Raw genomic sequence first — 27986 nt, forward strand, 5'->3', positions numbered from 1 at the left:
ATGGTGCTTAATGGGGAAAGCATCCAGGTAGAAGGGACAGGGAGTGCGAACACCTTGGGAGTGCAGTCGGTGTTTGGGGAAAGAGGCAGTTGGCATTTGTGTGACTCTTGTGCATGCAGGGAGGGCTGAGGAAGGAAGAGGTTTCCTGGATTGTGGGGGGCTTCGGTGAGGGACAGATATTCAGGAGGTACGGTAGAGATGTGTAATGTGAATATATGATTAGTACTAGTGAGAAAAATAATCTATAAATCTGAGTGTGAGGTGTAGGTGTAAAGTCAGAGAACACAAGGCCATACAACATTTCAGATGATGGTCCTTCTATATAACAGTCTACCCTTGCTTAAAGGGGTGCTTTTTTTAAACGTTTACTCATTTTGAGAGAGAGGCAGATAGACCGAGACAGAGAGAGCGGGTGAGGGGCAGAGAGAGGAGAGAGAGAATCCCAAGCAGTCTATGTGCTGTCAGCGCAGAGCCCTCCCTGTGTGAGGCTCAAACTCACGAACCATGAGATCATGACCTGAGCCGAAGTCAAGAATCGGATGCTTGGGCACCTGGGTGGCTCAGTCGGTTGGGCATCTAACTTCGGCTCAGGTCACGATCTCACGGTTGGTGGGTTCGAGCCCCACATCGGACTCTGTGCTGACAGCTCAGAGCCTGGAACCTGCTTCGGATTCTGTGTCTCCCTCTCTCTCTCTGTCCCAGTCCCACTCACGCTCTCTCTGTCTCTCAACAAGTAAATAAATATTTAAAAAATTAAAAAAAAAAAAAGAATCAGGTATTTAACCAACTAAGCCACCCAGGTGCCCTGAGGGGTGCTTTAAATAGTTCTAATTTGGGGCGCCTGGGTGGCGCAGTCGGTTGAGCGTCCGACTTCAGCCAGGTCACGATCTCGCGGTCCGTGAGTTCGAGCCCCGCGTCAGGCTCTGGGCTGATGGCTCGGAGCCTGGAGCCTGTTTCCGATTCTGTGTCTCCCTCTCTCTCTGCCCCTCCCCCGTTCATGCTCTGTCTCTCTCTCTGTCCCAAAAATAAATAAAAAAAAAAAAGTTGAAAAAAAAAAAAAGAAAAAAAAATTTTTAAAAATAGTTCTAATTTCCCTCTCATAACTGATTATGGATTTATCAGGATATTCATTCTTATCCTTGTGCTCCCTTTTATATCTATTTTTTAAGTGTATTTACATATTTTGGGGGGGGGTCAGAGAGAGAGAGAGAGAGAGAGAGAGAGAACCCCAAGCAGGCTGTCAGCACACAGCCCAATACGGGGCTCAAACCCATGAACTGTGAGATCATGACCTGAGAGGAAATCAAGAATCAGATGCTTAACCAGCTGAGCCACCCAGACACCCCTCGTGTGCCCCCTTCTATTGCTCTTAAACAAATGATCTTCTCTATCAGCAGGTAAGCAAATGTGTACAGAACTGAGAAGTTTGCCCATTTGAGAAAGACTTCCCTGACTAATGGATCAGAGAAACTTTGAAGTATTAAACAAACTGCGTGCAAAGAAATAAACTTCAGAAGAATGTTTAGTGAAGCGCTGATGTTTGTTTTTTCAGATTAATGTGTGGAAAAGGGAGCTGAATGATGCCTTGCCCTCACCGCTGCATCAAATCGAAGCCTGGCTCCAGGAGGTAGAGGAGCTTATCGATGAAGATTTGCCAGCTTCCCAGGATTATTGTGAAGCCGTGGCTCTAATACAAGAGAAAATGACTTTAATCAAGGTTGGAAAATAACAAAGAAACATGGGAAAATCTGTGCTTTGTTAGGGACTTCTTGAGGAAGACGTTGTCCTAGAGAGAAGGGAAGGAAATACAGTGCCTCTTTGAGGGTGGTTTGGAATGATTCCCTTGGGGATTTGGGGGAGCCAGAAGATACTTTCACTTCCTTATGGGCATTGTGCTAGTTCAAGGTGGAAACAGTAAGAATAGAGTCCAGTCAGTTCTAAAGCAACGGTAAATCCTGACCAAGAAGGAGGAAAGAGACTGGCGTAAAATGTGAGAGAGTGGGTTCTCATCAAAATGGTATGAAGGAATTTGACAGACGACATTTATGGCATGCGAACTCACAAAGGAATCACAAATAAATCCCAAAACAAAAGGTTTGGATAATGCTTTTACCAAAGAAACTACAGTCTGTCTCTCTGTAAAATGTTCCAGTGTAAAGCATTTATGATGAAATTACGCACTGGCCAAGCTTTAGTGAAAAAAAAGTAAGGGCTTTATGAGTTTTTGGACCAAAGGTGCAGCGCACACGCAGAGCAAGTGAGATTAACGAACCCCCAGTTACAGTGTTTGGCAAAAAGTCTGGTTGATGTCATGCTAAATTTCTTTTCAGAATCTGATGGATAAATTTGATTGTCATTCGCATACTCTTCTGGCATTTGAAAATAGAGATGAAAAAAATTTGCCACTGGTATCACCTAAGAAATTGGAGGAAATGAAAGCACGGTTTGTAACACTACCATTTCACCACTGCCGATGCCACTCGTGTTTGAGCACTAACAGGACGCTACGGGGACCAGAAAAGTATAGATTTTTAGATAATTTCTGACAAGGATTCTTTAAATCTTGATTCACAGTGCCTTCACATCTTTTGTAATAGTAACATTACATCATACTAACATACGTCCTTTTTCGTTGGATGGTAGGATATGGTGGTGGGGTAAGTTCTAGAAATGGAGTCAGAAACCGAGCTCCGTATCTGAGTTTTGGCCAAGTTACTGTCTTTTGGAGCATGTATCCTCATTTGTAAATACAGAATAATGATAGTCACCCGGTTCGTGTCTCACAAGGATACTGGGTGAGACAGGAGGAGGTATCTGAAAGTACTTCGTAAACTCTAAAATACTATAAATATAGAGATTATTTAACTGATGGTTGTCCACATCATCCTCTCTTTTCTCATTATTCATACACAACTTATTACAATGATAATAAAAGGGTTTTAGCCTTAATAATGAAAGCCGTTTTAATATGTAAATGTTGAAATTATAGTTGCATTCGGTTATACAAAAGTGTACAAATTTAGTAAAATATTTTGGAGATTAACATTTAGTATAGGATTTTTTTTCTACAGGGGAATAGTTTCTTCAGATAATGTTCTATTAGATGTTTTCCTCTCAGAAATAGTTGTTTTATTCTTAGCCACAATATTTGTTTTACTCTGTTAAAAAAAAAAATTGGGGGGCACCTGGCTGGTTCAGTTGGTAGAGCAATGTGACTCCCGATCTCAGGATTGTGAGTTCAAGCCCCACGTTGGGGGTAGTACATCTTACTTAAAAAAAAAAATTTTTTTTTTTGAGGATACATCTGAGTTCCATGTGTTTAAAATAAAAAGCCAAAGGCCCAATATTTTTAGAAATGCCAAACAGATTATCTCGCATTTGGGCAGTAATATGAAGTTAAATTCTAAAACCTGAAATATTTTCCAGAATCAACAACATTTCGGGCGAAAAATTCATTCCACTTCTAGAATTTCATTACTGTAAGTGCACAGTTCTTGGTTTGCTAGATGAAGTAAAATCCAAATTGGATGTTTGGAACGTCAAATATGGGAACAAAGAATCTGTGGAATTGTTGCTGGAAGACTGGCATGTAAGCTGTTTTATTTTGTGTCTTTGACAACCGTTCTCCATGTCTGGGTGCTAAGTTTGCAGTTTTCCTTAAGACAGTTTCCCTTTACCTTTCCAGGTTTTGAGATGAGTTTTCTTGGTAGTTTTCATTAGCTTAAAATTGCCTAGAGAACAGAATTTTAGGTAGCCAAATAACAGACATTGGGAGGAGTAAGAAAGAGAAAACCACATTATTTACCACAACAGGGAAGACTCTGTTAACCAGGCTAATTAACATAATAGTTACAAAAAGTTTCAGGTTATTAAAAATTTCAGCATTCACTTACTGGATGTCTTGTTTAAGAATTTTTCCCACTCAGATTCATGGTTTCATTCAAAAATTAATTTTTTTTTTAGAACATTTTAATCTTAGCCTTTCGAGTTGTAAGAGTGGGAAAGACAGTACATTTTGTCTTGGGGCTTATTTTTGGAGAAAGGGGTTGGCTCTTGAAATTAATGGGAAAAAATGTTGCAAATGATTTAAATATAAATATGTTCTTTTGTAAATTAAAAGCATCCTAGAAATGTCATTTCTGCAGTTAGGAATTAATATTCTTTCTGTTTCCCTTTTTTTGGAATGAGTGGCAAAAAAGAAAAATCCAAGATTGTAAATTTCAGTGCAAAAATTGAACAACACAATCAAGACAGATTTATTTAATAATTTATGATTTAAACACCGTACGTTCCTGAATAGGAGACATCATTCTCAATTTGGCTAGGTTTTGAATGTATTTCCTACTTTGATTTTTCATTTTTCCATTTAAGTAATCATACCATTGGAATTTAATAAGTATACAGTAAATATGAGCTTTTAATTAACTGTATTTTTCAACAGCAGAATTTGCTTGCTTAGGACACATCATAATTTGACTAATGGTAGTTACTCAGATGTTTTGTGGGATGGATGTTATCTATTTACAACATACTCTCATGTATCTAATAAAAATTATTCAATATTAATAAAAGTTGTGAAATAAGAGAAACTGGCATAAATTACACAATATTAATAAATATGTGACGTAGGAGCTTTTGAAAATGGTATATGTAACTTACCTTTTCCCACAGGAGAAAAACCGTTGTGGAACCGTATCACGGCAATGATGAACTTTGTTAGGTCTCATACCTACATAGTGTTCATACTTCTGTTTCCTAGATCTTAACCGACTTTCTTCATGAACTACTCTTCTTTTCTACCCAAATATATAGTAGTAAAGCCTTAAGGAAATTTTGGGGCCCGAAAATCAATATTTATGTTCATCAATATTTATGTTTCTCTCTGGATTTCTTGACACATTTTTAATGGTAAAAAGCTGTCAATATATTTTTTTCCTTCCCCCCCCCCCCCAGAAATTTATTGAAGAAAAAGAGTTCCTCGCTCAACTTGAAACTTCCTTGCAAAAGTGTGAAGAAATACATAAGAATTTAGGTAAAGCTATACAGTTACTTTTTGATGAAATGACCACTTAAAAATAGCACGCGGGCGCCTGGGTGGCTCAGTCGGTTGTGCGTCTGACTTCGGCTCAGGTTATGATCTTGCAGGTCGTGGGTTTGAGCGCTGTGTTGGGCTCTGTGCTGATGGCTCAGAGCCTGGAGCCCGCTTTGGATTCTGTGTCTCCCTCTGTCTCTCTGCCCCTCCTCTGCTTGTGCTCTCTCTTTCTGTCTCAAAAATAAACAAACATTAAAAAAAATAGCATTTTATCTGTTTCACTTTCTTTATACCTTAACGTTTTAGGAATTGGTTTAACATGTGTTTTCTTTGGAAAATTCTTGCGTTCACTTTTAATATTATCACAGTACATATTTACTTGACCATTGACAATTAATATGCAAATATTTTTCTTGGTATTATTTTATTAATAAAAAACTGTTTTCTAAGATTACTTTCTTGTTTTGTTAACATTATAGATGGAGAATATCAGGATATTAGCAAACAATATATGGCAGTGGAATATGATATTTGTATGTATAGAAAAAGTATATATAATGTCAAGTCCACTCTTCAGAAAGTTTTGACATGTTGGGCTACTTATCTGGAAAAACTTCACTTACTAAAGGCTTGTTTTGAGGAGACAAAGAAGGAACAGATTAAAGAGGTATTTTCAGTCTAATGTTACCTCCTCAATTTTCTTTTCTTTTTTTTTTCGTTTTGTTTGGAGATCCTCGTTTTCAATCCAAAAATGAGAGGTCAGGGAAGAGTGAGCATGACTCTTGGAAATATTCTTCAAGGTATTGGAAAGAGTTTAGTTTCTTTCTAATACAATTGCCAAAAGGAAGTTTTCTCCTCATTGTAGGTTTTACACACACACACACACACACACACACACACACACACAGTAGCTTTTGAACGATATATGGCTTAAGTTCTTTGGAAGGAAAAGAAAAGACTTGGAATATTCAATAGCTTATAGACACATTTAAAATAACTTGATATTTTAAAAAGTTTTATTTTTCCATTTGGGTGAATACCTTTCAGCTCTAAAATCTTTCTGTATTTCCAGAGGAAGGAAATGCAGAATACCTTAGACTTATGTGGAGAGGTGTGGAAGAAATTTCAACGTAATTCATCAGTGTTTTCACTTGCTAGTCATGTCATAATCTGTTTTATGATTCTTCTCTGGGATAGTTTTTCTTTCTTTCATTTCTTTTCCTCTGTTGCAAATGGTTATCTGCTTGAAAATAATTTTGATGAAAAGTCTCAGATGAAACATTTTCCAAATAGACACTAAAGTTCCTCAGCTGAAAATGGGCTGTTTATATGAAAGTAAAATTTGTGATAAGTGTAGGAGTGCGTAAAGAATATTTGAGGGGTTGGTGAGTCATTCTCCCTGTCACCTATAGTGATAAAAATTCAAATCTTTGGCTTTCAACGATTCTTCTGTGTTTAAAGACCTTTTTTTAAATTCTGATTTTAATTCTAGTAGTTAACCTACAGTATTAATAGTAGTGTCAGATGTATAATAAAGTGATTCAACACTTTTCATGCAACATCCAGTGCTCATCACAAGGCCTCTTCTGAATCCCCATCATCTGTTTTACCCATCCCCCACTCACCTCCCCTCTGGTAATCATCAGTTTGTTCTCTGGTTAATAGTCTGTTTCTTGTTTGCCTGTCTCTCTCCTTTTCTCCCCCTTTGCTTGTTTGTTTCTTACATTCCACATGTGAGTAAAATCATATGGTATTTGTCTTCCTCTGAGTTATTTTGCTTATCATAATACTCTCTGGCTTCATCCATTAAAGATATTTTATTAAGATTCACATAAATGAGAAAAAAAAAAACAAAACACTATAAGCCTTGCACTTCCCAAACTCTGTGCTGAGGTGCCCTGGGCTGCCAGAGGACTTTAAAGATAATTTAAATTTTGAGGGACACAGCAACATCAGCCTGTTGGACACCATACAGCAAATAACTACCAAGTGGTTCGGACCCGACTACTTGAAAATCAGAACCGTTAGATGAATCTCCTGGCATAGGGAATTTATGAAAAAATTACCGAAACATTAAGGGCACCATGAACCGATAAATGTTTGAGAGCCTTTGCTGTAAGCTCATTAGCCACTTAGAAAGGCGGAACATCAGCTGCTTCCTTAAAGTTCAGGACCAAGAGCAATGACAGCTGGTGCCTGGCAGTTAGTGATTAGGGATGAAGAGCTAGTCCAGCAGGGATGGGGAATCCTCTGAGGGGAGGGTCAGAGTGTCTGCAAGAACCTCATACTCACTTTTGCTTAGAATCACTTGGTAAAGATCTACGACGCATAACAGAAAGACAAGTGTTGTGTCATTAAAATGTGTTGCTTCTATGTTGTGTAGATTCCCTTTGAGACAATATCCCAGTGGAGTGTAGAACATACTACTTTAAATGAAGTGGGAAATTTCCTAATTCAAGTCAGTAATGATGAAGTTGGATCATCTATTTCTAAAGAACTGAGAAGGCTGAATAAAAGATGGAGAAAATTTATTACAAAAACTCAACTTGTAAGTTTTTTTGTTTTTGTTTTTTGGTAACCGCTTCATTGAGATATAATTCCCATACCCTACAATTCATTCCTTGAAAGTGTATAACTTAGTATATTTAGTATATTCAGAGTCGTGCAGCCACCACCATCATAAATTCTAGAACATTTTTGTCATCTCCTAAAGAAACTCTGACTCCATTAACAGTCACTCTCTACTCTCTCCCAGCCTCCCCAGTGGCCACTGATCTACTTTATGTCTCTGTAGATTTGCCTGTTCTGTTTATTTCACACAGATGGAATCAAATAGTATCTGGTCTTTTGTTTCTCGCCTTTTAAACTTAGCATAATGTTTTCAAGGTTCGTCTGTGTTGTAACGTGTCAGTACTTCATTTACTTCTTATGGCAAATAATAGTCTATTGTATGGATACCCAGCATTTAATTTATTGATTGATCAGTTTATGCACATTGGCTTCTTTCCACCCTTTTGACTATTATGAATAGTGTTGCTGTGAACATTTATGTCCAAGTTTTTTGTTTTTTTTTAAATGTTTATTTATTTTGAGAGAGAAAGAGAGAGAAATAGAAAGCTAGCAGGGGAGGGGCAGAGAGAGAAGGAGAGCGAATCCCAAGCAGGCTCCACACTGTCAGTGCAGAGCCCCACACGGGGCTCCAACTCACGAATCATGACAATCATGACCCAAGCTGAAATCAAGAGTCAGACACTTAACTGACTAAGTCAGTCGTCCCTTATGGACAAGATTTTGTGTGGACATGTAATAATATAGTTTTGTAGCTGAAATTCATTTACCATTATAGAACAACATAAGCATTTTTGCATACAGATTTCAACCTCCTTAAGAACATACACGGAACTTTATATGGCTTTTTATTTAGCATGGCGCCTTATGAAAGCAGACCTTTAACAAATAATTTTTGAACTTAAATTATTCTATTTCTTATTTTTAATAATTTTAGACTGAGGGGGGTTTTTTGTTTTTTGGGGAAATGCTCCTACTTTATAACATCGTTATTATGTGATAAATCCCCAAAATATGTTGAATATATTATGTCCAGTCATTGTTAGTGATAATGTATCTTCACATAAAAATATGGGCTTCAGGGTACCTGGGTGGATCAGTTGGTTGAGCAACTGACTCTTGATTTTGACTCAGGTCACGATCTCACGGCTCGTGAGCTCAAGGCCCGCATAATGCCTTGTGCTGACAGTGAGGAGCCTGCTTGGAATTCTCTCCCTCTCTTTCTGCCCCTTCCCCCCTCCCCTCACTCTCTATCTCTCAAAATAAGTCAATAAGTAATTTTTTAAAATGGACTGTAAATTTTATGACAATTTTTATAGGAAATGAAACTGCCACTTAGAAAAAAACATGATCAGCCCATTTTTGACAATTATGAAAATACTCAGCTACGTGAAGAAGAAAAACCAACTGTTGATTTTTCAATGGATATGTCAATAGAACTTCCTGAAAGTCATAATCAGCATGTAAAGGTAAAATAGTCATACTTTATGTATTTCACTTATGTATAGCTATACCGTGGCTATTTTTCTTTTGTTAAACCTATATTGTTGAAACACTGGTAAATGTGATTATTGGATAACACTTAAAAAAAAATTTTTTTTAACATTTATTTATTTTTGAGACAGGGAGAGACAGAGCATGAACAGGGGAGGGTCAGAGAGAGAGAGAGAGAGAGACACAGAATCTGAACCAGGCTCCAGGCTCCGAGCTGTCAGCACAGAGCCCGACGTGGGGCTTGAACTCACGGACCGCGAGATCATGACCTGAGCCAAAGTCGGACGCTTCACCGACTGAGCCACCCAGGCACCCCTGGGTAACACTTAAAATGTGGTCATTTTCCACTAGAATGCTTAAGTGGATCCCTCATGAAGGAGGCTTCAGCATTCAAGTCTGTGTCTCTCCCTCACTCAGGAATTCCGCAGACGTGCAGAAGCCGTCATGACTTCTGAGCTGTGGACACTGAGTTGATATTTTCTTCAGATGACTTCTGCCTCTTGCTCAGGGATTGTCTAGCTTTGGTCTAGCCCCTGGCCCATGTCTTACTTCCTTTCTGTACAGTAGGGGACAGTATAATCTTTATTTCTTGCTTTGTTGTTTAGAGGACGATTTTAGATTATAGGGAAGACTATGGAAAAGGAACAAAAATGTTTATACACATGTAAGATAATACCAGTGATTTTGGAAATGTGCCTCCTTCCGAATAATAACATATCCAATTTCACTTAAGTTTGGACTGACTTTGGCCAGTTGCTGGGATGGAGTGCTAGTGTTTGGCACCGTAAGGAGACCTGGTCAAAGTCTTGAAAGATCTGAAGTTGTGTAATACATTTATAGAGGAGAAGGATGTGGAACACTATATTTCTCTAGTACATTTAAGATATCTGATTAACAACAGCTTTAAGGATGCACCGGTCATGCAGAGCTATAGCATAACCTATAGGATATTGAGAGGTTATCGATGGGAAAAGGCTTAATTTTGTTGAAATTGGATTCTGAGTCTCTTCTTGGTGATGTTTCATGACTACTGTCACTCATAGTTGTATTTACTAAAATTGTACATGAGTTTTAGAAATGTATCTATGGAGTTACTACCCTAATTTTCTAAGCTTTAATCTTCTTATCTATAAAATGAAGATGATAATAACTAAATGATAGGAATGATACCCTCATTAAGAAAATATAATGTGAAGGGCACCTGGGTGGCTCAGTCATTTAAGCATCCAACTCTCAATTTGGGCTCAGGTCATGATCCCAGGTGGTGGGATCAACCCCCCATTGGGCTCTGTGCTGAGCATGGAGCCTGCTTAAGATTCTCTCTCTCTTTCTCCCTCCTCTGCACCTTTCCCCTGCTTGTGCTTGCTCTCTCTCTCTCTCTCTCTCTCTCTCTCTCAAAAAAAAAAAAAAAAGAAAGAAAGAAAGAAAGAAAGAAAGAAAAAAAAGAAAACATGAACAAATTTTTTACTTTTTAAAGTGATAAATGCGATCATAGAGTGTGATTATCACTATCCAAAAAGCAGGTTTTAAGTTACTAAAGTATGTTGCATTAGCAGTCTTCAGGAAGAAAAGAGATGGAACTTTTTCTAATTGAAAATTATTTTAGGGGTGCCTGGGTGGCTCACGTCAGTTGAGTGTCTGACTCTTGGTTTCAGCTCAAGTCACGATCTCACAGTTTCGTGAGTTCGAGCCCCATGTCGAGGCTCTGCACTGAATGCTGAAACTGCTTGGGATCCTCTCTCTCCCTCTCTCTCGGCCCCTCACCCATTTGTTCTCTCTGTCTCTCTCAAAATAAATACACTTAAAAAAGTATTTTATAAGTAGATTTGCCATTTTCTCAGCGGTAATTTTGAATGTTGTAGGCTGGGGAAGGACATGAAAAAGAAAATGAATTCACAGGGCAACTCAAAGTGGCTGAAGATGTTGAAAAACTCATTGAACAAGTGGAAATCTGGGAGGCAGAAACTGAATCTTTTCTGGAACTTCTGAGATGTCATGAGGGGGTAGACGCCTCAGTGGAAGAATCTTTGCAGGTAGGAGTACAAAAGTATTAAGAAGATAGCTTTCGTGGTTGTGGACTTATGTACTAAGACAAATACAAGGTTTTAAGGTAAATAGTAATAAGACTGCTGTTTGAACTTTCTTTGCTGAGCGTTGTATAAATTGCATGGACTGTCATTCCTGGATCATTTGCTGAGATTTTGCCTGAGGACAGAGGATAGATTAGGAGACCACTAATGATACCTTACAAGTCTCAATTCCTGAACTGATTTTCCCAGCCACCTAATGGAGATTAAAATATTCTCTGGTTTCAGAGAGCAATGAGATGAGTCAGGATGTGTCAGATAGGTAGGTCAGTTGAGTGAGAGTATAAGAGATTACACAATTTATGCTTTGAAAGCTCACCCGTTGATTAAGCCCCCTACCCTTCCTTCCTTGATGCGGGGAGGGTGACAGATGTTGTTAAAACCTTTCTGTCTTTATTCTCGGGCAGTCGACTCATTGAAAAGCACTGAGGCAAGAGTGTGTTTTAATATCATTCGGTTCTCCTGGGGAAGGAGTTACGACTGAGGTTTTTACTGAGTTCCAGCTCAGCTATAAAACTTATGGAGCATGTCATAAATTTCAACAAGATGGAAAGTTCCTGGAATGAAGGGATAGTCACGTAATTCTTTGAAATCCAGATTTCTGAAAGGTGTATAGGTAGCATTTTGTGTTTTCGTGGTTTATACGAATCACATTTTTTATCGTTTTGAAAATATTGTGTAAACGTACCTGTGCCATCTGCCAGCACTTATTTTTAGTTTTGTTTTATTCTTATATTTATTTATTTGTTGTATCTGGAATTCGTTTGATGAAATGAGTAGGAAGGAGAAATTCAATATTTTAAAAATATTTCAAAACAATGACAATGATCCCTCTTACAAACAATGAAAATACAAATATGCTTATATAAGAATATACTTATATTAACAAGGAATTAAGTAGATCTTTATTAGAGCAAGATATATGGTGAAGTAAGAAATGCAGATTGGTGAACAGTACCAGTGATGTGATTTTTTTTTTTAGACTTTTTTTAAAACAATTGCTTTTTTATAGTAAATGGGTTTATTTCCATAGAAAACTGTGTGTAAGGATATACAAATAACTAACTGTTATCTTGATCGTGCATTAGGTCCCAGTCTTGGCACATTTCCAGATGCCTCATACATGTAAACCAAGTAACCAAATATTGTTACTCTTATAATTTAAAAGAGAAAAAAATGAAAATATAAATGAATGTGCTAACTGTAGAACATTTAAATAATGTACAAAAGCATAAAGAGTAAAAGCACCATGATTCCACTGCTCTAAGATAAATACAGTCAACATTTATATAGTTAATATCAAACAGTGTAACTTCTATTTTTTCATACTTTTGCTACCCTTGAGTTGTAATTAAAATGTTTTGTGCTGATTCTTGGTGCAGCCGCTCTGGAAAGCAGTGTGGAGGTTCCTCAGAAAATTAAAAATAGACCTACCCTATGACCCAGCAATAGCACTGCTAGGAATTTATCCAAGGGATACAGGAGTACTGATGCATAGGGGCACCTGTACCCCAATGTTTATAGCGGCACTCTCAACAATAGCCAAATTATGGAAAGAGCCTAAATGTCCATCAACTGATGAATGGATAAAGAAATTGTGGTTTATATACACAATGGAATACTACGTGGCAATGAGAAAAAATGAAATATGGCCTTTTGTAGCAACATGGATGGAACTGGAGAGTGTGATGCTAAGTGAAATAAGCCATACAGAGAAAGACAGATACCATATGGTTTCACTCTTATGTGGATCCTGAGAAACATAACAGAAACCCATGGGGGAGGGGAAGGAAAAAAAAAAAAAAAAAAAAAGAGGTTAGAGTGGGAGAGAGCCAAAGCATTAGAGACTGTTAAAAACTGAGAACAAACTGAGGGTTGATGGGGGGTGGGAGGGAGGGGAGGGTGGGTGATGGGTATTGAGGAGGGCACCTTTTGGGATGAGCACTGGGTGTTGTATGGAAACCAATTTGACAGTAAATTTCATATATTAAAAAATTAAAAAAAAAAAATCACAACTGAAAAAAAAAAAATGTTTTGTGCTGATTCGATAACTGAAAAGTGGTACCTCATTATTATTTTAATTTGTACTTATTTAATTACATGTAAGGTTGAACTGTCTTTCATGTATTTATCAGCCATTTGTTTTTGTGAATTATCTGTTCTTGCGTTTTCTGAATTTTCTTCGGGACCTTAGTACTTTTCTTTTCTTTCTTTTTTTTTTTTAACGTTTATTTATTTTTGAGACAGAGAGAGACAGAGCATGAGCAGGGGAGGGGTAGAAAGAGAGGGAGACACCGAATATGAAACAGGTTCCAGGCTCTGAGCTGTCAGCACAGAGCCCGACGCAGGGCTCGAACTCACTCACTGCAAGATCATGACCTGAGCCGAAGTCGGACACTTAACCAACTGAGCCACCCAAGCACCCCAAGGACCTTAGTACTTTTCTTATTGAATTTATGAGCTCTTTGAATCACGACACATTTTCATTTGTGTGGCAAATATTTTTACCAAGTTGTTGACTTTTAAGTTGTTTATTTTATTTTACATGGAAAATTTTTATATTGATGTTCTTGCTCTTATCCCTGAAAAGGCCCCTTCACACCCAGAGGGTAGATCGCTTTTCATGGATAATTTCTTTTTGTAGTTTTCTATTTTATATGTAACTTTCTGATCCACTGAAGTTTATTTTTAGTGTGTTGTATAAAGCATGGTTATAAATTTCTTTTCCAATAGCCATTTTTCTCCAATAACATTTAGTGAATCTCCTTCCAACCGATTTGACTTAGAACAACTTCATTTTGGGGTGCCTGCGTGGCTCAGTCGGTTGGGCGTCTGACTTCAGCTCAGGTTATGATCTCACAGTTCTTGAGTTCGAGTCCTGCATCGGGCTCTGTGCTGACAGCTTTGGATTCTGCTTTGACAGCTTTGGAACCTGCTTTGGATTCTGTGTCTCCTTCTCTGTCTGCCCCTCCCTGCCCTTGTGTGTGTGTGCATGCTTGTGCTCTCTCCCTCTCTCTCTCTCAAAATAAATAAACATTTAAAAAAAAAAGAGAACAACTTCATTTTAAGATTTATTACTACTCTCTCAACTTATTTGACTATTGGCATTGTATTACTTCTAGGCTTTATTTTATTGAAGTGCTTACTGTGTAAAGAAACTATGACAGACTATGTTTCTCAGAATCTCATTGTACTAACATAAAAATTTTTTAATGAAGTTTAAAAATAACATTTTTAGAGTACAAATGTACCTCGCTTTGGATTAATAATAATTAACTTTTTATGATTTCCTGACCAGATTAAGGTTAATGTTTAACATATAACCTGAATATTTATTGTGGTCTCACTTTGTTTTCATAGCATCTTATTGCCAAAGGCTCTATGTATGAAGAGCTTGTGTCTAGAATTGAAGATACCTTACAACTGGATGTGCAAAATATTTCCAGCCAGGAGTCCCTTCAACATGTTCTCACAGTTGGGCTTCAGACAAAGATTCAAGAAGCTAAAGAGAAAGTTCAGGTCTCTCTTTAATATTTCCTATTAAGTGAATCCAGTCTTTAAAACTGAGTGGTCAGTAGGAGGATGGGGAAGAGAGGGAGGGATTGCCCTCTAAGTTGGAAACGTTTTATAAAATATTACTTTTGTGTTTTATGTGTATATTTTAACAATTTAGAGCACATTGAAAAATATCAACATAATAAGTAGGATATTCTTATGTCTAGTGGGAAAATAAGAGTCACTCCTCAAAGACTGTATTTGTTAATTTGTGACTTACCAAAAAGCTGGGCCAGCTGTTGAGAATTTTTTGTCTTTGCAGATCAGTATGGTGAAATTAGTTTCCGTGTTGAAAAACTCAGCTGATGCTTCCCCAGATCTGGATGTCAGGCTGAAAATGGAGGAGTCACAGAGGGAACTTGAATCATACATGACAAGGGCTGAGCAATTACTTGGACAAAGAGAGAGCCGGAGTGGACTAATTTCAAAATACAAGGTGGGACTCTCAACCGTCAAATGTAGGCTCTTCTTTTTTTTTTTAACATTTATTCATTTTTAAGAGACAGAGACATGAGTAGGGCAAGTGCAGAGAGAGAGGGAGACACAGAATCTGAACCAGGCTCCAGGCTCTGAGCTGTCAGCACAGAGCCCGACGCGGGGCTCAAACCCACAGACCGTGAGATCATGACCTGGGCCAAAGTCGGACACTAACCCACCGAGCCACCCAGGCACCCCCAAATGTAGGCTGTTTATTATCAGCTACCTACCTCATGTGAAATCGAGATAATTCCGTCACTGTAATCATGCACAAAGTTACTGTAACTTTAAAGAATTTCCCAGTTTTATATGTTGTTCCCAGAAACTATTAAAAATATACATAAATGTGAGGAATTTTTTCAATTTAAACTTTAGTATAGATCTGCCGAATGGACTCAGTGGTATAATGTCACGAGCACAACTGATTGTACGATATTCAGCATGAGTTTAATTTTTCTTGCTTTTTAAATTAGTAAAATGGGCATCATAATTCCAGCTGCCAAATTTGTTGTCAGACGTTAAATAAAAAAAAGGCACATGAAGGCCCTTGGAATAGGTAAAGTTCTCTGAATATAAAATAACACTTTTGTCGTTAAAATGCTTTGATAGAAGTTATATGTGATTTTATGGGTAAAGATCCAGTGATGTTTTGTGTGGCGATAGTTTCAGGTTGCTTTTTGCCGGTTTGATAGGCGACTCAAGATGTGTGCAAACCCAAGAGTCATTATTAATTAACATGATGGGAGGCACTTGGGTGGTCTATGAAGTAAAAGTACGATAAGGTCTCTACCATTGGACACATTGGAGAGGTAGAGTGATATGTGTCCTTTCGTTCCTTTATTCAATATTTCACACACTTATTGGACATTTAACATGAGCTAGACTTCTGGGGGGACCGCCCCACTCTTCTAGAAGAAGGAGCCTCTTTATTCTCATCATGGCCTCCTTCTCTTTTCTGGGCCTCAGTCCTCATCTGGCTTTCTGGATTGTGAACCTGACCATGGCCCTGTTATCAGCCGTCTCAACACTGCTTTTCCCAGGACCCCAAAGACCTCCCCTGCGTGATCTATTTCTGTTTGCATGTTGCTAGCCACCATCTTTGACCAGTTCCCTCAGCCTTTTATTGTCGCTTGTATTCCTAGGTTGCTGAGAGTGCTGAACTGACCTTAAAGAGTCAGTGGTTCTTATGAATAATCACCAGGCTGGATTTCCTGGTGCCGATATGGTCAGCTTAGGAAAGAGAGAAGGAAGAGACAAAACGGAGGCTCAAGGCCCCTTCTCTCCCAGAGAGAGGGGTTAGAGGGGTCAGTCTGGCGCCATTTTCCTCCTGCTGAGGGTCTACCTTTTGGAATCTGAGGCCACAGATTTCCCCCCTTTTATCTCTGGCATTTAGTAAAGTAGAGCCATTTTCATGGCAGAAGCAAGATCTCTGCCCTGCCACGTCCTGCCCTGAGACCCCTGGGACTCCAGGGGCACATGAGTCATGGGAGCCATCTGCCAGCATGTAGGGTTAGAGAGTCTCCCCAGGTAATAAATCCAGCAATCCTCACAGAGGCCTTGGAGGAAGGCCCTGGGGCTCAGCCTTGTACTTTTTCCACAGTAGGCCCATAATAAATATGTCGTGAGCGCATGAATGAATTCCCACCGTGCTTAAGTGCCTTATTCCCTAAAGTTACTTTTGTCTTCTGTCTCCTGTAGGTTTTCTGTCTCTTTCACAAGCACCAAGCTATTCTGTGTTCTGTCATTTCCTAATTAATTAAACTAGGTTTCTGCCAGGTAATTGCCAGGTCTATAAGAGCAGGTAAGCATGAGATAAGGAGCAGACGCGTCTCTGTCCACTGCTACTCCCTCTCTGGGGCAAGACTGCCAGTGTGGTTGGCCCTGGGCAAAACTTTGAAGTTGATGATAAGGTAATGTTGACTTGTTGCAGCCTAAAAATGCTTATGCACAATATTAAATATTGGCCTATTAATCCTACTATAAATTGTGTCTTCTTACAACACTAATCTCTAATACATGCTAGTATATTCTTCGTATTGTATTGTTAATGAAGGATGGTCCTCTATTCACTAGTACTTAGGAACTTTAGAGGAAACAGTGCCAGTGGCTCATTCCCCTGCACAATAATCCTTTCAATTATTTATCAGAGGGGTAACAAAAGTCCTTTTGAATATCCTAAGCAAGTCTTTATCTGGTCCTCAAATGTCTAACTACATTTGGTTAATAAATATTTTGCAGTTCTTTTCAAAGTTATTCAAGAGATGCAAAAGGGATATCAACCTTACTTTACAAAAAGTCTCTCCTAAATCTTCATAGTCTCCAAAAAGTCTTTTCCCAGTTCTGCCCCTGAAAGACCTACCAAAATTAGCTTTGAGGACTTGGCAGTAGAATGAGACTTTTTTTTTTTTTTTAAAGATTTTATTTTTTAAGCAATCTGTATACCCAATGTGGGGCCCGAACCCAGAACCCCAAGACCCAAGAGTCGCACCCTCCGCTGACTGAGCCAGCCAGGCACCCCTAGAATGAGGCTTTCATGTTCTCATTTATATTCTCTTTTTTAGGAAGCACTAATAATTCTAAATTCTAAAAGTCTGGTCAAGTATTTGAAAGCTGTTGAGGAACTGAAAAATGATGTAACTGAGGGTGTAAAGCTGTCTTTGGAAGAAGAGAGTAGACGTGTCTGTGCCAAGTGGGAGGTAAGAACATGCACATGTATCTGGGATTCTGCTTGTAGATCTGACCCTGGGCCCATTTGTCATCAGTCATTCCTGGCCATCCCCCGTGTACTTGGTATCGCAGTGGGGGCTGATCCTGTGAGTTTCCCAGGGCCCAGTCAGGTTCTGTGTTCAGCCAATGACAACACGGCTTGGAGATTAGAGGGTGATTGGAGGGGGGAAAGGGGAGAGTCCAAAGTCCCTCTCTTGGACAGTGTCTTTGGTGGCTGTGGGTCCCATGGTTCCAGATTCTGATGACCCTTCTGTCTGGGCTCCTCTGAAGCCTCCAGCCCAGCAGTATAGCAGCCTTCTGCCAGTGTTCATCTCCGGATTGCCTTACTGTCCTCCCTTTGGCTTTTCTGATCTTTCATCTTGTGTGTAACTAGTTCCCTGCATTAAATTCCCTCTGAGTTAAATATTTAGTGTTTCCTGGGTCCCTAGTTGGATCCTGACCGAGACAACATATAGACACATATGCACATGTAGAGTTTCCTAGTGAAATAGGCATAGACTTTGATGGCAGACAGACCTCGATTCAGCAGCTATGACCTTGGGTAAGTTGTTTCACCCTCTAGGAATGTATCTGATAAAATGGGGATGTGTGCAACCACTTGGCAGGATTGTCGCAAGGATTTATCTAAAGCCCCACCACAGAGATTGTGTTCAATAAGCGGTGATTTGTATTCAGCGTGTGTGTCTGGAGAGAGAGAATAAGGTAATATAATTGAATGTCTACTGTTAAAGGCACTTGAAACGTATTTTATTTAACTTTATTGTTTTTTTTTTATTTTAGAGAGAGAGAGCGTGTGAGCGGGGGAGAGGGTCAGAGGGAGAGAGAGAGAATCTCAAGCAGGCTCCACGTCCAATGTGGAGGCTGATGTGGGGCTCGATCCCATGACCCTGGGATCATGACCTGAGCTGAAATCAAGAGTTGGTTGCTCACCTGATGGAGCCACCCAGGCGCCCCTTAAAACATACTTTTAAATAGACGTTTATTTAAAATAAATAAATTAAATGAAAAGTTAAATAAATTTCTAAATTTTAGAACAATTTTATTTATTTATTTATTTATTTATTTATTTAGAATTTTAGAGCAATTTTAGATTTACTGAATTATTACAAAGATAGTACAGAGAGTTCCAGTGTACCCCATGCCCAGTATTATTATCCCTTATTATTATCATCTTACATTAATACGGTATCTTTGTCACACTTAATGGCCCAACGATGGTACGTTATTTCCTTACATTTATACTTTATGCATGCACCGTGTTTCACTCCTCTCATTTTTTTTCTATTTCAGAATCCCATCCAGGACATACATTTTAGTTCTGTGTTATTTCTCCATAGGCTCGGAATGTGTTTTGTATATGTTTTCTCTAGTCTCCAGCCTTGTCTTTTCCATTCTCTTAATGGTATCTTTCACAGCTAATACATGGTTTTAGTTGTTAGAAAGAAAAAGAAAATATGTTTCTGGGTCTGGTATATTTTAAAACATCCTCCCGAGTGACATAAAACAAATCAGAATGTCTTTTAAACTCCCTTTCTACCCTGTGTCACTACAAATATTTTTATTGGGTTTTTAATGAAAATCTTTTCAATGTATTCTTTTCCCATAGTTAGCTAATACATGTGCCTATGTGGGCTTTTTTTTTTTTTTTTTTTTTTTTTTTGCAGTCTCTTCATCATGAGATGTCTTTGTATATTCAACAACTGAAAATAGACATTGAAAAAGGAAAACTCAGTGACAGTATTTCAAAACTTGAAAAACAAATAAATAAAGAAAAGAAACTAATTCGCAGAGGAAGGACCAAGGGTCTCATCAAGGAACATGAGGTAAACCACCTGTTTTCCATTTATATGTTGTCATCATTTTGGAGTTTCTCTTACATGGTTGTGTATGTCCTTAACCTCGGATTAAACCTGCTCTGAAAATTACGTCAGTCCTCTTGTCCGTTTCCTGGGGATTATCCCTTACGTGGTTCGAGTTCTAACTGCAGCCTGTGTTTCTTGCTTTTGGGACATGAGAAAAATTCAGCGTCAAGTTATTATTTCATGATTTCCCTTGCCATGGCTCAGTGGCCCCTGTCCCTTGAGACTGTGGTTGCAAATGTGTCACCTGTTGCTTAAGTACCCACAGTTGATTTTGAGGGGCACGGTGTCCTCAGAAGTGCTGCTTTTGGAAAAGATAGCAAATCAGGATATAAGCATCTGGGGCAAATCTCATGCTCCATCTGACCCCCATCCTATATGATTGCTTCTATTTATTTGACAATATTGACTCTCCTTCTTTCCTTTAAACTGTTTACTGCTGTGGCTCTCCCAATATCAACCTCTCTTGCTTTTCCTTATTTGATTATTTTTTTGGGGGTAGGAAACTTCTTTTTAGCGTCATTCACAAATTTCTCTCTCTTTTTTAAAGTAATCTTTATACCCAACGTGGGGCTCGAACTCATGACCCGAGATCAACAGTCGCACAGTCTACCAACTGAGCCAGGCAGGCGCCCCACAAATTTCCCTGTTTCCCTTGTGTTACCTTAATGTTTTAGTTTTGAGAGTCTCCATTTTTGGCTGGTTTCGTGCCTGCCTAGGGGTTTTCTGCCCTTTGCGGCTTTAATGATAAAACCCTCTCTGCAGTGATAGTGCCTAAATCTTTATCACCACCTGAGTCCTTTCCTCTGAGGTCCAGATTCTGTTTCTGAGTGGTACATGTCCCAGTGTTCTTCGGAAACCTCCAGTTCAGCGTGTCCAAAACTAGCCCATAATATCTTCCCTCAAACTTTGCTCCCTTTTGTATCTGTTGGTCATGAAGCCACTGCAGCCTGAGAACTCCCCTCCTCCCCATCCCCTTTCCTTCCTGCTCAGCTGTGATGGAGTCAGTTGCCAGGCCTCATGGCCAGGCCTCCAGGACACCTGCTTCCTCTCCTTCTTTTCCACGGTGTTGCCATTGCCCTTGACCTGGGGTATTTTCCCCATGCGATGATGGCCACATCATCTTCCAGACCCATCAACAGAGAGACCCCTTTGAACCACAGATCCTATGTCACTGCCTCACTGTTACTCCCAGAATATCTCTAAGCCCCTTAGAACACCACGCAGGTGGGCCACAGTCTGGCCTCAAGACGTGCCTTCAGCGTCCCTCCTCCCGCGCTGTGCCCTCCAGTCACACTAGACTGCTGTTCTTTCAGAACATCTGGAGCTTTCTTCCCCTTGGCTGTTCCTTCTGGTGGGAGTGACCTCTCTCGCCCCTGACTCGGAGCAGTCGGACTTGTTCTGGCCGCATCTCCCTCAGATGGCTCCCACATGTGGAGTGGGTTTTCTCGGACTCCTTACGGCAGGCAGTGACCCTGTCATAACACTTGTCACACTATGCGCACATTATTTGTATGACCACTGGAGGGGAGGAAAAAAAATTATTATTTTTTTGACTCCTGAGGGTCCCCGAAAATGAAACCGACAAAGGCAGATGAACAGGAGAAAAGCGTACATATTTTATTGAATTTTTAATGCACGTGGGAGCCTTCACAAGAGAGTAAAGACCCAAAGAAGTGACCAGAGAAGGAATTTTTTATACCTTGTAGACCACGAAGCCATACATTTGTGAAGAATTGGCAAGGCAAAGATAAGGGTTAGTTTAACAAGGTTTGTTTGCAGATTCCTCCGGTACTGTCTCTGGGCTGATGAGAGTCTATCGCTAATAAAAAGAGACTTTATTTCCTGCCTGTAGGCAGAAAGCAGGGAGCTTTTTCTGTGATTGCTGCTTCTTAATTGCCTTTAGCTCAAAATAAGTTTCGCACCAAAGAGGCATCTTTTTGGCGGTGTCTGGCTGGCTCAGTAGAGCGTGTGCCTCTTGATCTCGAGGTCGTGAGTTTGAGGCCCACGTTGGGTGTAGAGATGACTTTAAAAAAAAGGAGGCATATTTTGGGGTGACATATTCTGGTTTCATTCACTGCATTACTAGACTGTGGTGAATCCCTTTCAGGCTGACTTCCTCATCTTTGTTTCTCCAGTGCCCATTACCACACCGGGCGCACAGCGGATGGCCTATAAAAGATTATGTTGTTAAAGTCACACACATCTGTTAGTTTCTAATCCTTATGGACTAATCACGTAAACTCATTTGAAACACATTCCCTGCTTTATTTCCTCAATCAGGCCTGCTTTTCTGAGGAAGGCGGTCTGTACCAGCTCCACCACCACAAGGACGTCCTGCGGGAGCTGTGTGAAGAGCTGACTTCACAGAAGAGTCAACAAGAAGTGAGGAGAGCCCTGAAAGATTATGAACAGAAGATAGAAAGACTTCGGAAATGTGCTTCCGAGATTCACGGGGCGCTGCAGCCCGCGGTGGGAGGCGTGTCGAAAAACAAGTGAGCGCTTCATAAGATTAACTACACATCAGGAGAAAACAAGAGAAAGCCCCTTGCAAGATCAAATGACAAGGAGTGTTATTTTTTCTCTTTTAGACTTCCTGTTTCTGCCTCTGTTTTAACTTGCAATTTTGATTCCTTCCTAGGGAGCCCATGAGCACATCTGAGAACGGAGGAAGGAATGCCCACAGCGAGGTGCCATCTGCAAACTCAGATAATCAGCCATCAGCTGAACAGGTGTCACATGCGGATAATGTATTTTAGAAGTAAACCCAGTGAAAAAAGCCAAGCGCACAACAATCTGCTTCTCATAAATTGCTAGCTTTAATTATCTCATTATTTTCATCAGCTGAGGAAGTAATGCAAGAAAGACTCCCTTTCAGAGAATTACAACACAGTGAACCAAAGCTATAGCGAGCGTAACGTTTTCTTCTCCTGAGGATACAAGAGCTCTTTCAGAAAGAGATCATTTGCAGACATTACGATTACACGTAGTCTGTGCGCGTTCCTAGTCAGGGGTACGAGAGGTTGAGTTTCATCTGTACGGATGCCTCAGCTGCGTGGAGATGAGCTAGTTCACTTATTATTTGTCTTTTTCTCAGTACATTGTCGTTTGCTCCCCTTGGGGATTGAATTTTCTGAATTCTTGAATTTTAGGTAAGTGGCCATGGACTGTGGGTCATAGCCCAGCCTGCTAGTCTGAAGCTGTGGGGAAGGAACCAGGTGTATTTGAAATCAGAGGTCTGGCCTGCACGCTAGGCTTCCGAAGGCTTTTGACTATGGCTATGCAGTCGTAGGCAGAGACAGTATTTAGGGGTTTAGGGGATGGGAGAACACCTTTTCTGTGCTGATATACCGATTAGAAGGTGAGACTCCGTGTAATAAATCTCTTCTGTCCTAGGGGAAGGCCTTTCTCTGACCTGAGAAGCTTCAAATAAATTTTATTATCTCCTGGGTGAGGGTATACAGAATTAGTGATATACCTTTGTACTATAAAATGTTTATCTTTTCCAGGCAATTAAGTATATTGAAGATATTATGTTTGCTATTTTGCATATTTGCTTAGGCAATGGGATCAATTAAGAATTTTAGCCTGGAATCTGAGTTAAAGCCTCAACAGGAAGAAAGCGTTATGGAGAAGTATGAGAAGGGTCACGATGCGTCTGTCCGTAGTTTACAAGAGAGGTAACTTAAATAACTGGAAGATCCACCTAAAATCTTTCATTAATACAAACATGTTATACTTTAATACATGTGTATAACCCATTAGTCATAATTTTTGCATGTAGTCCAGTAACTTAAGCAGAAATTCCTGAGATTTCCTCATGTATAATCGACAGTAATTAAAAAAAAAAAAAGTCTTCTTATTAAAGTTAAGTAGCATCGCATTTAATTTTTCCCCAGGTATGATACACACAGAGAAAATCTTGAGCTGTGCCTGCAAAACAACAAATTCAGAATTATTTCTGATTTCTCCAGTGACGTAGTAAGGAGTAGTGCTTGTCTTCAGGCTAAACTGACAGATCTACAGGTAATTACTAAAAATATTATTAGAGGAGTTTTACGTTTTATTAGAAAATAATACCACCGTGAGTATAGAATTCACTACCTTTGCTGAGGTCACGTACGCTAGATGTTTCCAAAGAACTCTCTTTGTTGGATTACATTTCCAATGTCATTCTATTCTAGAAACTGATTTGCCTTCAAGTACCAAGCCCAGGAAAGACTTTGGTTCAGGGTCCTAATTTATTGCTCCTGCTCTGATTTGGTACTCCAGATACGGTGGCTTGCAGAGTTTTGGGTTGTGTATAGGATAAGAATGAGGACTTCAAAAGAATTGGTCCAAGCACTATGTTTGAAGGCAGTTTCACCCAACAGCCCAACTGTGTGGCTATAAAATTAACAATAGGTGAAAAACCAGTCATCTTGACAAATTGTCACCTTGTGTGTCTCATGTTGGGCAATAACAAAGGGGCAGGCAGTGGAAGGATCTTTCACTCTGATGGATACTCTTGTGGAGAGCCATCAGAAGAAGTATTGCATTTGGCTCAGGAGCTACAGAAAAAAAACTGTCTAATGTTGGGCACACCAGTTGTAGGCCCTACAAATGAAGACGATCTGCGCAGTGCAGGGCAACACTGTTGTATACTTGGACGTATGTTAGAACGAACCCTCACAGAAAACCCATCGGGTGGAGAAAAGGGCCATGGGAGAGCCTACAGTGCCCTCCCATATTTTATAGTTATCTTCCTTTTATAATGCCAGTTTCTGAGTCACACTCTACCATCTGGCTTTTCTCTATTTTCCATCTGAGTAAGCAGAATGAATATGTTAAAATCTCTGTTGTTCAAGTGATAGATTTAGCACGTTTTCATCACAATTAAGAAACTGTCTTGAGACCTTACTCCAGTAACTGAATAATGAGTTGGTCATAAAAGCTATACTAATCCTTGGGGAAAGTGAACAAATTATAATGATCAGCACTCAGTAAAATTGTGTGGTAGCGCCTTAAAAAAAAAAAAAAAAAAAAACCTAACAAGATAAGGAGCTGGAATAGAATAGAATTTTTACATGTTTAATTATAAATCATAATTTCATTCACTTCTTATTTGATAGAAACAGTTTTAGTTCACTCTAGTTTTCTTTTTAGTTTAGGGAGAAACAAAGATTTATTGTCTAGAGGAACTAGAATATCTGTTCTTATATTACATGTATCTTTCCTTTTTTTAAGTTAATTTGTTTTGAGAGAGAGAGAGAGAGCATGAGTGGGGGAGAGGCAGAGAGAGAGAGAGAGAGAGAGAGAATCTTGAGTAGGGACTCGATCCCATGAAATCATGACCTGAGCTGAAATCAAGAGTCCAACGCTTAACCGCCTCAGCCACCCAGGCGCCCCTACATGTATCTTATCTTTCTGAATTGTATTCTTTGCACTGACTTATGGGAAGGAAGTGTGGGTTCCTTCATTGTTGACTCCCTTTACTTCACTGAATGGGTCTTCTAACTGAGAGCACAGTTAAGATCATTGTTCCCTGAAGGATACTTTACTTGTAGATGGTTGAAAAATATTTTTAAAACTTATTTAAAATTAAAATTAGTTAATTAATTTCATTAATGAAATTAGATATAAAAATAATTTTAATGTATTTTCATATGAAACTTCGTGTTCATAGTTGGCGAATGGCTCATTTTGTTAGAACAAAATAATCGTGCCTGTTAACCCCCTAGTTGAAGATTACTTTATGTGTTTCATCTAGGTCTTAGAAAATGAAACTGATTCCTGCTGGAAGGAGTTTGAAATCACTTCACTGAAGTTAGAAGAGCTTGAGAGTGATGTAAAGAAGCCCTTTATACGCGAGGCAAGAGACAGATTAAAAGAAAAAGAAAGAGAGTTTCAGATGACTCTTAATACCAGGTATAATTCTGAGATCTATTAACCCTGCATTTACTAAATTTATGAAATTTTAATGCTATTTTAAGCTAGGCTAGTACTATATTAAGTATTTTATTTGGTTGCTAACTTGAGGGCCATTTTACTGATGAGGAAACTGATACTCAGGGAGGTTACATAACCTAACCAAGCCTCCCCACTGGCCAGACATTTAGGTGGAATTTGCACTCTGTTGAGTTCCAAAGGCCGTGGCTCTTCCCCCTGATCTGCCCTTGGGCATGAATTTGGCCATGTCACATAACTTCTCTGAATCTTGATTTTCCCATTTCCAAAGTGAGAGTGCTGTTATTATCCCCTATACATAGGATGTGTTTCCCCAGGACATATCCCCACTTTACATAGGAGGAAACTGAGGCTCACAGTCATATGTTATTCGTCAAAGGTCACACATTTCATTCTCACATTAGTAGAGCCCATTTCTTTGAATTCTGTTATATTTTCACTAATAAAATAATTAGTGTTTATAATGACATTTCTTTGTCATCCAAGGCAAAGTTAAATTACATTCACCATTTTGCACTTCAAAAGGTTAGGAAAGGCTCAGTATGTTTTACAACAATTTTCCATTCAGTGCGGTTTCTGTTAAGCTATTATGAATATGTGGATATAGCAAACAACTCATTCTTTGGCATTTTGGATTGCTGGATTTGGGTTTTTTTTGTGTGTGTTTTTTGTCTTTCCTGGGTTTGGGTTTTAATCTGATAATCTGCACATATCATTGTATGTATTCTTATTGGGTAATTATTTTTTGTTTGTAGTTAAACAATGGCATTAATATGTTTTATAGACTACCTTTATGGTGCCTTTTCCCATTATGTCTGGGTTTATTTTTCACCCAGAATGGAATCTTTGGAGACTGCGCTGAAGATTGTGTTACCTGTGGAGAAGGAATCACTTCTCCTCTGTGGCTCAGACCTGCTCCTCCATGAAATGGCCATTCAAGAATTTCATCTCATTGATGCTGATGGCATTTATCAAAACCTGAGGGTAAATATAAGTTTTCCCAGGCACTCATAGAATAAATCAGTTCTTCAGAGATTTTTAATTATACGTCAATAGTATATAGTTAGACGATAAGCAATGGCAGAAAGTCTTCAATAATTTAGACTGATTTATTTCTCATCTCTTTTATTCCTCACAAATTTGAAAGTAGGTACAGTGAAGTTAATAGTTAGGTATTTTCTTTGAATTCAAAATGAAGGTCTGCTTATGAATATCTTCTCCAATGACTGAAATCCTAAGTATTGTATTAGACTCGTGTGCATTTTCTACAGTTTACTTATTCCAGGTCTCATTTGAAATAAAAAATATTTAAGTTTTATGTTTCAGATTATAAACAGATGTCTCCACAGTTTAATCTCTATTTTCACTGGAGCGGTAGATTTATATACTTGTTTTCTTTTGGGGATTGAAACATCAGAAAGGTTATCAGATCATGAAACAGATGGGCTCTGATTGTTTGTGATTAAAATGTTTCCTTCTGTGGACCCTGTCTGACTTGGCAGACCCGGGAAGTGGTTTTTCCAGATGCAATCTAGTCATTGGGAGTTTAGGTGCATTGCTGATGGGCAGTCTCTCTTTTTCTCTGCCTCAGTCTTTTTGGCATTTCTTACTTTATTTTAGAATATCCAAGATTCCATCATAAAACAGATTGAAATATGTAATAATTTGGAACAGTGGGGCGACTTTGCATTGAAAGAATTACACCCACTGGATCTCCATGCAACAAAGAATATTATACTGAAACACAGAACACAACTTGATGAAACGAACCACAAGGTACAGAGTTGTAAAGATGCCCTCAAAGCTCTGGAGGACTTTCTGGCTTCTCTGAAAACAGCTGAACTCCCTTTTGAGCTTGTTACAGACCTGTCAGCCTCAGATACACAGGTGGTACCAGAAAACACTTTGACAATAGAAAATAAAGAAGGAGAAACCAATCTGATGAAGGACAAGGCCAGACATTTGGATGAACGTTTGAAGATGCTTGGTATAAGCTTTAAAGATGCTGAACGGGGTGACGACACCTGTGAAAAACTTGTTGATGCTTTGTCCAAAAAGTTATTTGAGACACATGGCTATGGCGTGCAGGAGGAGTTCACTGAAGACAAGTTACTAGAGACTTGTACTTTCAAAAATAATGAACTCCTGAAAAATATTCAAGATGTGTACAATCAAATCAGTAAAATCAGTCTTAAGGATCCCACTGCTCCAGCTGTGAAACAACGGTAAGTCTCATGTCCG

General features: G+C 39.1%; 1 protein-coding gene across 9 annotated transcripts in view; it reads left to right on the forward strand.

The window, feature by feature from the left end:
• Positions 1-27986, forward strand: part of SYNE2 (spectrin repeat containing nuclear envelope protein 2) — a 339154-nt gene that overhangs the window by 111098 nt on the left and 200070 nt on the right. For all 9 annotated transcript variants that reach the window (XM_078448168.2, XM_078448169.2, XM_078448161.2 and 6 more), the window contains exons 12-30: positions 1553-1717; positions 2331-2443; positions 3427-3589; positions 4954-5032; positions 5512-5699; positions 7416-7580; positions 8920-9069; positions 10957-11127; positions 14542-14700; positions 14999-15172; positions 17775-17909; positions 19605-19763; positions 22083-22294; positions 22441-22531; positions 23361-23479; positions 23699-23825; positions 25549-25706; positions 26582-26729; positions 27366-27970. In XM_078448168.2, coding sequence (XP_078304294.2) covers positions 1553-1717; positions 2331-2443; positions 3427-3589; positions 4954-5032; positions 5512-5699; positions 7416-7580; positions 8920-9069; positions 10957-11127; positions 14542-14700; positions 14999-15172; positions 17775-17909; positions 19605-19763; positions 22083-22294; positions 22441-22531; positions 23361-23479; positions 23699-23825; positions 25549-25706; positions 26582-26729; positions 27366-27970 — 3281 coding nt within the window. The remainder of the gene's footprint in view (positions 1-1552; positions 1718-2330; positions 2444-3426; positions 3590-4953; positions 5033-5511; positions 5700-7415; positions 7581-8919; positions 9070-10956; positions 11128-14541; positions 14701-14998; positions 15173-17774; positions 17910-19604; positions 19764-22082; positions 22295-22440; positions 22532-23360; positions 23480-23698; positions 23826-25548; positions 25707-26581; positions 26730-27365; positions 27971-27986) is intronic.

Source organism: Panthera onca, chromosome B3, assembly GCF_046562875.1.
Source record: "Panthera onca isolate mPanOnc1 chromosome B3, mPanOnc1 haplotype 2, whole genome shotgun sequence".
Taxonomy (NCBI): Eukaryota; Metazoa; Chordata; class Mammalia; order Carnivora; family Felidae; genus Panthera; species Panthera onca.